General features: G+C 41.0%; 1 protein-coding gene across 1 annotated transcript; it reads left to right on the forward strand.

The window, feature by feature from the left end:
• The first annotated feature begins 1,220 nt into the window (after positions 1-1,220).
• On the forward strand, positions 1,221-12,251 carry LOC133888053 (WD40 repeat-containing protein HOS15-like). The gene is made up of 14 exons (XM_062328157.1): positions 1,221-1,404; positions 2,099-2,244; positions 2,318-2,672; positions 4,038-4,120; positions 4,218-4,264; positions 4,699-4,849; positions 5,081-5,144; positions 5,748-5,906; positions 6,017-6,138; positions 9,588-9,662; positions 10,541-10,594; positions 10,672-10,745; positions 11,441-11,515; positions 11,598-12,251. The coding sequence occupies exons 1-14, from the start codon at positions 1,344-1,346 to the stop codon at positions 11,815-11,817; spliced, it is 1,686 nt and encodes a 561-aa protein (XP_062184141.1). The 5' UTR covers positions 1,221-1,343; the 3' UTR covers positions 11,818-12,251.
• Positions 12,252-12,637: the final 386 nt, after the last annotated feature.

The raw sequence follows: 12,637 nt of genomic DNA on the forward strand, positions 1-12,637 counted from the left end.
GAGGTTCCGAACGAAGCTCTCGGCTATACGATCACATAACTGCCCGAAGTCTCCGGGTTTGACCAGATAATCCGAGTGATACAGACTTGGGTTCTTCACGATTTTTTCCCTCGGGTGATTTGACTCATTTTACAAATCCGTGCTACACAAACGTGCACATGCCCTATCCAAGAGATCCTAAACCAAACTCACACCCTAAACCGTAACCAATTTTGAACACAATTCAACGGACAAATTCTGCTGAACCCGGAGTATCCGGGTGAGTCCGGAATATCTGAGTCAGCCCATAAAAACTGTTCTCGAGTAGATTTTTGGTTGATTCGAGTTGCGATCTTTTCAATCCCAAAGGAGACATGTTAGGGATAGTCCAAGGGTTCTAGAACTTACTCAAAAACTATCAACACGACTCTAGAGCTCATTTCTGACCAAAACTCTATTTTTGCTAAAAAATTCAAGAATGCTAAGAACTTCAAGAACTACTCGATTCTTTCACGAAAACGAAAATGGATTGGATAGATGAGTAGCTCATGAGCTAGAGAATGCAATGGTACCATATGTATACCTTGAATCCTCCACTTGATTTCGAATTTTGGGAAGAAAGGGAGAGAGAGCTTGAGCTTGAATGAGAGAGGGAGGGAGCAGCAGCTGTGTGCTGCACTTGGTGGGGATGTGGAGAGTGAGGAGAGAGAGAGGGCAGGTAGGGTGCTGTCCACTTGAGAGAGGGAGTGGGTAGGATGGTGGGGCTACATATATGACCCACATGTTAGAGAAAAATAGATATTTTTAATACAATTTCTATTATTTTTCTCTAATTTTCTCCTCTCATCTAAATGATTTTTAACAAAGTGCATTAGCGCTTCAAATTATCATTACGAAAAATTAAACATAATATTTTAAAAATATAATTTTACTTAAATACGTAATTAAAAATTTAAGACGTGACAATACCCTATCACTACCGTTTCAAACAAACTGAGAGTAATAAACCGACGTATAAACCCAATTACTCACCACACATCAAACTACAAGCTAGCCCGAAATACCCAACGCCCAACGGTGCACTGGGCCGTCCCAATTTCTCTGACCGTTGGATCCTGGGAGCGGTGCTGATTGCCGTCCTTCCTTCCTACGTGCTTCTGCAGCGTTGGATCTTTAGCTCCACGCGATGCTGACCGTTCCCTTCGATGGCCTAGACGCTTCCGCCCCTCCTAAACAAACCATCCACATCAACCACTTGGCCGTTCTTCTCGCCCTCGACGCCGCCTCCCTTCTCCTCGTTCCTCGCCCCCCCCCTCCTCGTCGTCCTCCCCCGCGGGTGCCGCCGGCGCCCGTGACGTCCGGCCATGGGGGCGTTAACCTCGGCGGAGCTCAACTTCATCGTCTTCCGCTACCTCCAGGAGTCCGGTACGCCCCTCCGTTCCTTCACCCCCCGCGTTTTGGTCCTTAGGCCGAGAGAATTTCGCATTTTTCGCTGATGGATTAGGGTTTAGGGGCTTTCGCGCTGTGGAACGTCTGGTCCTTAGGTTGTAGTGGATTCGCGAGCTGCTGTGGGGAATGGTTAAGCGGAATAGTTTCTAAGATCAGATGCGTTTTAGGGCAACTTGTAGGTTGGGTAGGGTTCGAGATTATGCAGAATGGGATGGGAAAGATGATTTATTCTTAGTTTTTTGGAGAAATTGTTGTGGTAACTTTGAGAAAAAGTCGATTTTGCTACTAGTTCCTCCACCTGTGCGGCCACTTTTCTGTTATGGCCCTCAAATGCAGAAATTAGATACAGCACATATGCCAGAACCGAGCTCTAGGGCGTTCGCCAGTATGGTCTCTGTTTTGTAGGTGCCTAATGGTATTTGGTGCATCAGAGATCAAGGGCGTTCGACAATATGGTCTCTATTTTATGTTAGACTTTTTCAGTTAAATTTTTACCCCATCCTTGACATTCTCAACATTATGTGCCTCTTTATTGTTCGTGTTCTTGTGTATATTTTCCTACCACCTGTTCCTCACTTTGCAAACTCTTAACATACCTTCTTTTAGTTATGTTTGATTTGGTAGCACGATTTTTACTACTAATGGTTTCTCTTCTAACCAACCTTTCCAGGTTTTGTTCATGCTGCTTTTACTTTGGGGTATGAAGCAGGGATCCATAAGGGTGGGATTGATGGAAATTTAGTTCCACCTGGTGCTCTTATCACTATTGTTCAGAAAGGCCTCCAGTACATAGAACTGGAAGCAAATACAGATGAGGTAAGACTGTTTATCTTTCAGTATTTATTACTGCTGCCGACGCATGCTAAACCATGTACCTTTCTTGTTTTAGAATGACGAAGAGGTTGAGAAGGATTTTGCCCTGCTTGAACCTCTGGAAATCATCACAAAAGATGTTGAAGAGTTGCAACAGATTGTGAAGAAGAGAAGAAGGGAGAGGTTTCAAAGTGACCGTGAGAATGACAAGGGAAAAGAGAAAGACCGTATTGAGGAGCATGAACGACGACCTGGAGGCGAACGAGAGAAGGATCGCCATGACAAAGAGAAAGAGCTAGAGAGGGAGAAAGACAGAGCTGAAAGAGACAGGGAACAAGAGAAAGAGAAAGAGAAAGAAAGAGAGAAAGAAAAGCAGCATACAGACCGCATCGATAAAGTTAAGAATGAGGAAGATATTGTTGTTGGTGGAGGTAATTAATTATTAGCTATTTGTTGTATTCACCTTCCGATACTGTTTTTCCTTTATGCAATTTCAATAAGTTGTGAGTAAAACTTGAATGACTATATATTCTTGGATCTTTTCTTGACTTTGGGATGTTTGCTAAATCTGTTAAAGTACTGTTTGTGTTACAACGTTAGCAAGTTTCCACGTGGGTGATGCAGATCTTGCGTAATGTAATCTCTGAACGTGTCCTTTTTTAATTACTTGCCTATTAGTTTCCTGTACATTATGTTTTATATTTTTTTCAGTCAAAATGCAAATTAGTATGCAGATTTGAGAAACAATTGGTCTATTGTCACTCGATGTGTGATGCTTCAATGCATAATTTTGGAGTTGCCTATCGCAGTAATCTGAGCGGGAGACATATTAATGGTTTGGCCGATAGACATGCATCTTTTAGTAGATTAATATAGCAAAACATCTTATTCTTCAATTGGATGCCATTTGTGTGTATTCTCTGTAATCTTTGTCAAAGTACCCTTCTTTTCATATCAAACAAGTTCCTATTAGTGGCATCTCCAAATCACTAAGTTTTCTGCACCACCCTTCTTTGCTTCCTTTCTTTAAAACAGTTATAGCCTGCATCACAAGCCCCAAATTTACATGTCTGTTATTCTTCTTTGTTGATTTCCCCTTCTATTTTCAATGCCATAAGTTGGGCAGATATTGAGCTTGTAATATATGATTGTAATTGCGAGACAATGTTTTGTATCAAGTAGCCTCACTTTCTCAAAAGTCAAGATTGTCAAACATGTAGTACTTGAAAAAGTGAATAGAATTTGAAATAAATGGAAAGATATTTCAAATTACTTTGGCATTTGCTCAATCAGCTTATGGTACATGTTGTCAGAGTACTGCAACCCAAACAATAGTGAACCAACTTCACACTGTTTTAAATAGACATTTGGATTGTACCACTTTAACATTTTATGGTATCACCCTATATATTGGTACAATAACTCAATATAATCCCTGTAGTTATTGGATCAGCATATAAAATTAACATGCGGAATCTGGAAAAAGCACACGAAACGACAACTGTGTTCTAAGGTGCATTAGTACTCGAAATAACCAAAATTTAATAATCCTCTATATCACCGATATATTATTCGATACCGTTATGCATAACTTAGGCATAGAACTGATTTTGACACTGCACTTTAATTTCATTGCAATCTAGCATTAGTTAATTAGAGAAGAGACATTTATTCAAGGAGTAACAGTTTTGTATGTAATAGTTATGCAGAGAACTAAGATCTTGCTTCATTGAATTTTTTTATTGTGTTTATGTCACTCTACCTTCACCAGTGTGTACGAAATCTTAATACCACAGGCCCCACACCAATGGATATAAGTACAACTGCTCATGAGATTTCTAGCACCGACGTGACTGTTTTGGAAGGACACAGTTCGGAGGTTAGCAGTCTTTTGGTCCACGTATGTTTACCCTGTCAAAGATTTGTGAAATCTGTTATACTCTCTTGATGTTTCTTTTAAAATTGTCTATGTTCAGGTTTTTGCTTGCGCATGGAGTCCAGCTGGTTCTCTTCTAGCCTCTGGGTGGGTCTTTATTATTTGCTATTGCATATATATTTATATTCCATGTTTGATCATTTGTGCACCTATAGGCTGTAGCTTTATGTCCTCGTTGTATACTAAACAGTACCATTGCATCAGTTGCTAAAGTCACTATATATGTGAATTGTCATCAGGTCTTTGCTGTATATTTCAATGCTTGTTCTTTGAGATATGTCTTGAGGGCTGGAAACATTACCTGCTGTCAAGATACAAATTAATGGACTTCTCTTTTTGCGCTAATATCTAGCTTCACAAAACTTGATATGCTCCTTGGCACTTCCCCTCAGTCATCCTATTCCACCCCATTTTTTATTTGTTGCAAGTTATATTTGTGTAACCCCTCTTAGTTACTAGGAATGTTTTCTATTTGCATGTATCCTCTTTGTTGACTTATATTACTATTTCGAACTTGCTAGGTCAGGAGACTCAACGGCTAGAATCTGGACGATTCCAGATGGTCCATGTGGTTCCATCATGCAATCATCTCCTCCAGGTGTTCATGTTTTGAAACATTTTAAGGGTCGGACTAATGAGAAGAGCAAAGATGTCACCACACTTGACTGGAATGTGAGTTTCTTCACTTTGTAAAATGTTGTTTATATCGACATATTCGTCCATTTAATGTTTTCAGGGCAAATCAATCTTAGAATACCATGTCATATGCATGTTATTTATAGGCATCTGTACTACTAGATCACTTGTTTATTTGTTTATCTTGCAAAATACTATTATTTGCATCTAGGTTCCTTTATTCTGACATGTTCATCTTTGTATTTGTTTTGCTGCCATCCCTTACAGGGTGAAGGTTCACTATTGGCTACAGGCTCCTACGATGGGCAGGCAAGAATATGGAGTAGGGACGGTGAGTCAGCGACCGTCTCTGTGTGCACGTTTTGTTGGCTTTGGCTATTTCATCATGGTGTTACCCATGGTGTTAAAGTTTGTCTAAAATGACGATGTGAATTTGTTGCAGTTCTATGGGTTTTGACTTATATTGCACATAGTTATTCAATACAAGTATACAACAACAACAACAAAACCTTTTAATCCCAAGCAAGTTGGGTAGCCTAGAGATGAAACCCAACAAGATACAACAAAAAGATGATGAGAAAAAGAAAAGGAGCAATAACAAAGGTTTTAGTAGCAGTAAATATAGTAATAGTAATAAAGATAAAAGGAAATCGATAGCCTAAATCATGGTTCTGGCACGTGGATTGCTAATTCCCACTCCTATCCATGGAGAGTTCTTTAGGGATATTCCCATTCCTTCAAGTCTGTTTACAGACTCTACCCATGCCAGATTTGGTCAACCCTTGCCTGATAAATTTCCCCTAAAATGTGCCTAGCAATAAATTCCTTGTTATTCTTATAACAATTGTAGAAATTGCATAGGCCAGCCTAAGACTTTTTATGTTTGCCCTTTTCTTTTGTCTCATTCTTTAGTTCTTATGAATTTATTTCTCAGGAGAGTTGAAGCAGACTTTGTTCAAACACAAGGGACCCATATTTTCCTTGAAATGGAATAAGAAAGGAGATTTTCTCCTAAGTGGGAGCGTTGATAAAACTGCGATTGTGTGGGATACAAAGACATGGGAGTGTAAGCAGCAATTTGAATTTCATTCAGGTATGATTTGCCTGCAAGAATGGTGTTAATTTTACCTGAGAATTCTTTCTGTATAGCACTAGATGTATTTCATTCCAGCTCAAAACTAACATTGCCTTGTTTTCTTGTAGCTCCAACACTCGATGTTGATTGGAGGAACAATAACTCTTTTGCGACGTGCTCAACCGACAACATGATCTATGTTTGCAAGATTGGGGAACCACGTCCAGTTAAAGCATTCAGTGGTCATCAGGTTGGTTTTTTCACATCACATTCTTTAAACTGCATGATGGTTTGAAACTGCACAGAATTATTTCTGTATTTCATCTTCCTTTCATGTATGATTATTGCAACCCAAAAGAAAAAAATTCAAAGATTCCCTTGGTAAGTTACACCCAGTAAATGTCCCCCAAAAGTTGGAAAAATTTCTAAGTCAGTGGTTAGTTTTAGCATAGTATATTGAGCAATCATCCTTTTTTATTGTTTTCTTTTTTTGTGAGGGCTTTTCCTTTATCAGTAGTGTTTAGAAATTTTGAAATGCGGTATTGACAGTCTCTTTGCACTGGGAAAAGTTAGAAATACTAATTTTATCAGACATTCATCTGTTTACATTTTTTCAGATATTTATCTTTGAAACGACATCCCGACATGAACACTGTTATGTCCGTCTCGAAAGCATTTTAGAACTAGCAATCAATCAATTCCTTCTATTTGGTTTCGAGTTTCGACTATCTTCCACTCTATAGTTGTCATGGCGTCGAGATATCATCGCCATAACGTCGATATATCGACGTGGCGGAGAACATCTCGCCGTGGGGGACGCCACGGTTCCGCCATAGCGCTGTCGCGCCCCGTGGCGGGCGCAATAGAGCCGGAGTCGCCGTTGCCGCCTTGATCTCCATTCACCTCGGATCTCCGGTCGCCCCCGCCTCTGCTTCTGCCTACGATCTCTTGCTAGTTGCTCCGCCCACCTCTCCACCCGCCTGCGTGCTGCGTGACTGGAGGGGGGTGTAGGGGCAGCTGCTGCTGTGCTGCGTGCGTGAGTGGAGCTATGGAGGAGGGGCGGCTAACATGGGTTGGATAGGCTAGGGTTACAGAATGATTTGTGGGCTGGTTTTGTAGGCTGGCTTGGTGGTTGGTTTTGTGGACTAGTTCTTCAGTTGAAGAAGATGAGGAAGAGGGAGATGAAGAAGAGATCATTGTGGATGATCATATCCTAGACTATAAGACGCCAATGTCTATATGGTGTCGCCACGCCGCACGCCATAGGTGTTGTAAAGTTAAGAAGATGGGTCACTGCGCCTCGCCACGCCGCCGTAACAACTATGCTTCCACTATCTACACATTCATTGTTGTGCTGCATAATTATATGGATACAATATGGTATATTGAATGGATGTGACGCGGATCGGTAATTTATTATATATTTTTTTAGAAAAGGGAAGTTTTATTAACTCTTATTGTTACATAAGATGATACAAACGAACAAGAGTCCTCCTGGCTTCTGCACAACTATGTAGCACCGATATGGATACGTGTATCGGTATCGGGCCGATATGGATACGCGGATACATTATTTTCCTAAAAAACCCGATACGCGGATACGTTTTACTATTTTTAAAAATAATTAATATGGTGCATATAATAATAGCAGGAACAAATTACCTTGTTCTTGTAACAATGCTATACATCAATATGTGAAATTAACGAATAAATAAGTTTCTCACGACACACTAGTTGAACCAAACGTATTATGGAAATCAAACAGCTAACAACTAATTTTGATGTTTCAGTTCAACAACAAAAAGTGAGAATTGAACGTGTGATTTATAAAAGGCTTCACTTGTTACTGATTTTCATCAATGTTTCAGTTCAACTACAAACCCTACACATTGAACCGTCCAATCGGGAGGGAAAAAAGGGGAAAGGGGCACCCTACACATTGAACTGGCCAATCGGGAGGGGAAAAGGGGAAAGGGGAGAACTTACCGTCGGGTGCCAGCTGCAGGAGAAGGAGGTGCTTGCCATCCACGTCGCCGGCTCGCCACTGCAGGTCAAGCGGCGGTGCGTGCCTGCGTGAACCGCGTGGTTGGGCCGAGTCTTGGAATGGAAGGGTAGTCGCTGGTGGAGATCCTCGCCCGCTCGCTGCTCGTCACCGGCAGGTGGTCGCCGGTCGCGGTCGGGCGTCGGCATGTCGCTTCTGGTGGATGCGGTCACTGGTCGAGAGAGGTCGAAACTCGAGAGGCGGCTGGGTCAGTGTAGGCGTGCGGCTATTAGGTCAGGGAGGAGATGCGTGATGCTGGGCCGGATTCATGAGCCATCATGGGCTGGGCCGTATCGCCCAAGTATCCACAACTTATCGGCCCAGGTATCCGAAATTCTGTTATTTTTTTTCCCGATACTCCCCGTATACGTATCGGGGATGCATCCGAGCCGTATCTGATACCGTATCGGATACGGATACGGCCGTTCCTGCATGTATCGGTGTTTTGTAGCTGCACAACAAAGATGCATACAACCAAACACAAAAAAGCTAAGACCAAAAGGAGAAAAGACGGATGAAATGTGAACTCTCTACAACATTAGATATTACCATTAGTCTTGTATGTGGAGCCTAGAATGCTATCCAAACTGGGTAGAGAGCTCCTTGGCTACTTTCTCCAGTCATGTGCAAGCCGAAGTAACCAACTCGCGCTGCTCCTGCCGACGGAGAATTGACCAAGACCGAAGCCAGTGTGAATAAGTAAAAATAACCTGCAATGGAGAGAAAGATTTCTTCTTGTTAAAGACAATGTCATTTCTGTATAGCAATGTTGACCAGCAAAGTGGCTACCGCCGCTAGTATGTTGGATTTTAAATTTTTACTAATACCCCAAAGCCAATTCTCAAACATGTTGGATACACTTCGCGGTTGGTAGAGATTTGAGGCCACCTGGACTATGAACCATGCAGAATGGGCAAAGCGGCAATCAAAGAAGAGGTGTTCTATTGTCTCCGGTTTGTGACAAAAGCAACACTTCTGATCACCTATCCATTTTCTTTTGATTAGATTATCTTTTGTTAATAAAACACCTTCATGTAGACAACAAAGGAATATTTTGATTTTTAAAGGTAATTTTAATTTCCACAATTTATTTTTCTAGGATGACTCATCGCCTTGCATTAGCGCCCTATAGAGAGATTTAACCGAGAATTTTCCGGATTGATTTAGAGTCCATCTAAATTCATCCCTTGCATTGAGCAATGCAATATCATTGAGGCATGCCATCAATTCATTCCACGCCACTAATTTTGAGCCACTTAGATTCTTTCTGAAGGATATGTTTACCGGGAATGACTCCAGAACCTTAGCTACGGAATCATGTTTTTGATACACAATGTTATATAAAGACGGATATTGGACTTTTAGAGGCGAATTGTCTAACCAATTGTCCTCCCAGAATCTAATTTCTGAACCGTCTTTTATGTTAAAAATTCCATAATGGAATAGGATGCTTTTCACTTTCATTAGTCCTGTCCAGAAGTGAGTCACCTGGTTTGCCTTATTATATGGCATCATACTATTTGCACTCAAATGAATGAGTCATGTGTTCTGCTTGTCCATGCAAATACGCTTTACAGTTTTTTGTTGTCCCGTAACACAAATACTGGAAAAGTAGCAGCCAGTGTAACCTTCTTACTGTGGCAATTCCATGTTTCCAGAGTGAAGTTAATGCTATCAAGTGGGATCCAACTGGTTCTTTGCTGGCTTCATGCTCTGATGATTGGACAGCAAAGGTATTATATTACTTTCTAAACATAAGTCACCCATTTACTTTTATGGCGTGTAGTTTTCCTAGCTCATTGAACCATGGTCACTGTAAATTTTTTGAACTAATCATTCAGGCTTCTGTTGCTAAATATTTCAATATATTGTTGTTTGGGTCATGTTTAACTGTATATCATCTTACATTGCTGTACTTTGGATGCACAATTGAATAAGTATATCGCTAGATTGCTAGCTTAGTGGTCACTTTGACCAACTGTAGTGTTATGATTTGCGTAGAGTGCAAAGCTCATGCCACCACCTCTGACCCACACAAGCACGAAACCTTTTTTTGCCACAGTTTAGAAATCAGCTTCCAAGTTCCAACTACAAAAACATCTGCTTGACCCCCTTCAATTGTCAATACAATTCACTTTTCACCCCTAACTGTCTTCATAAGTAATTATCACGATGTTAGCGGTCACTGCTTTTTCTCTGTGAAGACAACATACGACATGTGGCACCCTAATCAGCATTGGAATTTTATTTTTTGGGCTGGAAATTGAGAGGGACCCGCATGTCTATGATTTGTTTTATTAACTTGGTTTCTGGATTTTTTTCCTTTTTTATGCGGGGCTCACATGTAAGCGAAATAATTTTGTGAAATAAGTTTTTGTTGAACCAGCAAAAAACAGTGATTTGGTGTCCTATGTAACTAAAATTACTGACAAAACCAGCCTGTAGGGGGTAAAAAGTGAATGCTTTTTCAACAGTTTGAGGGGTCAAACAAAATGTTTTCTACACTCAGCAATTGTTGAAGGGGGTGAAATGGATTTATTCCTAAAATATATCCTATGGGTTTACAGCTGATATTTTTGTGGGTGTGTTTGTGCTAATCTTTTCTTTTCAGATATGGAGTATGAAGCAGGACAAATGTGTATATGATTTTAAGGAGCATACCAAGGTTTGCCAAATCTACCCTCTTCTAGGATGGCTTGAACCTATGTAACTATTTATTATCTGCTCGACTGTATTTTGTAGGAAATATACACTATTAGATGGAGCCCAACAGGCTCAGGAACAAATAATCCGAATCAACAGTTGCTTTTGGCAAGGTAAATAATTTGGGAAAATTTAAAAATTCCTACTTACTATATTTTTTATGTAATTTATGTCAATGATTAAAGCCTTCAAACACTTGGATATCTGATGGTTGAGAAATGACAGCACACCTGTTGCAAATTTGGCAGATGCAGTACATGGCAAATTTGTCGTTTTAATGCTCCCTTGTGATATTTGTAAGAGATATTTTGGTTATTCATACTGGAGTCAAAAGTGTGGTTGTATACAAGGATCTATTATACCTTGGATTCCATGAATTAGTGTAGTTTGGGTAATTAGTCATTCTCAATGTTCACTGCAATCCAGTATCTTGCTTCCTATGCATGGTACACATGGCATCATCCCTTTGGGAAAAAAAAGGTACCATAATGGAATAGGATGGTGAATTCAAGTTCATAGGAGATCATGATGATTATTGAGAATGGCAATATGCTGAGTCCAGGGATCTTTATTGGGCATCAGTGTATTCACAAGTCAGCCGTTAATTTGGCACAGATACCTAGTTACAGCTAATTTAGCATTTTGATTATTGTTTGAGGCCACTGTTGATTCCGCATGTACAGGGATAAGATAGTTATATATGTAACAAGGAGTAGGTTTCTTGCTTATTAAGGGCTTTGCTGAGTCACACTTTCTGCTGATGTTTCCTCATGTTTATCAACTACTGACTATTTTGTTTTACGTGCAGCGCGTCTTTTGATTCTACTATCAAACTTTGGGAAGTAGAGCAAGGGCGCCTTTTGTACAGCTTGGCTGGCCATAGGTATTGATACCATGAGAACAAAATTATTCGTACTTTCTTGTGCTCGCTCACAGTGCTGAACTCAACTTACACATGATTGCAGGCAACCAGTGTATTCTGTTGCATTTAGCCCTGATGGTGAATACTTAGCAAGTGGATCCCTGGATCAATGCCTACACATATGGTCAGTGAAAGAAGGCAGGATCCTGAAGACATACAGAGGGACTGGTGGCATTTTCGAAGTGTGCTGGAACAAAGAAGGCAGCAAGATCGCAGCCTGTTTCTCGAACAACACCGTCTGTGTCATGGATTTCAGGATGTAATCCAATCAGTAGGGTAAAATATCTGGCCGCAAGGCTGGATCATCTATTCTTCCCAGGGGGAACATGGGAAGAGCGGAATTGTTAACTTACTGTAGATTTTAGGTCGCTTTAGCTTCCCAGTCCTTGTACAGTTCTCTCTTTTTCCCTAGTGAAACTGACTGTAGAGTAGTTATGTAGTAGCATAAAAGCCACGAAAATGTTATGGTGGTACAAGGCCCATCATCCTTCTGAGCACATTGCATACATGGGAGCCAGCTTATGAAGGGATGGATTCTTGCATACACATTTGCGCAATGCTCATACCTAGATGGCTTATGGTTGACTGTGAGTAGTGAGTTTTCTTCAGTGTCAAATGGCAGGCAGCTTGAGATTGTCTGGAACATTTCGAATAATCTGTAATCTTATGCCAGTTATATCTTTTTTTTTTAAGAGGAGTTGCATCTTTTCTAGTTCAGGCTTGTTAGACCAAACCCAACAGGTTCCCTTCGCGATCAGATTCCCGTCGTGAAGGGATTCCTGTTCTCATCAGCGTTCCTAACGGATTCCCTTCACGGTTCTTTCATGACGGGATTCTCAGGATCATTCCCTTCAGGACGGGATTCTCTCTCCGTTCCCTTCGCGATTCCCCTCGAAGGAAAACTGTTGGAGATGAGAGGAAATAAAGGGAATGGGAACGGGGAAGGGAATCGGGAAGGGAACGAAATGAAGGGAATATGGTTGAGGGTAGTCTTACCCAACCCACAGATCTGTTGGACCGAGTCGGCCTATATGTAGGTCGGACTGAAGTTAGCTTTGGTGTCGGTCGGCCCAACCTAGCTAC

This window comes from Phragmites australis, chromosome 13 (genome assembly GCF_958298935.1).
Source record: "Phragmites australis chromosome 13, lpPhrAust1.1, whole genome shotgun sequence".
Lineage (NCBI taxonomy): Eukaryota > Viridiplantae > Streptophyta > Magnoliopsida > Poales > Poaceae > Phragmites > Phragmites australis.

Bases quoted from the DNA above. Each gene is read 5' to 3' on its own strand.
- LOC133888053 (XM_062328157.1), top strand. From the start codon at position 1,344: ATGGGGGCGTTAACCTCGGCGGAGCTCAACTTCATCGTCTTCCGCTAC. The intron at 4,121-4,217 runs GTTAGCAGTCTT...GTCTATGTTCAG, and splicing joins TGGAAGGACACAGTTCGGAG to GTTTTTGCTTGCGCATGGAG. The intron at 4,265-4,698 runs GTGGGTCTTTAT...CGAACTTGCTAG, and splicing joins GGTTCTCTTCTAGCCTCTGG to GTCAGGAGACTCAACGGCTA.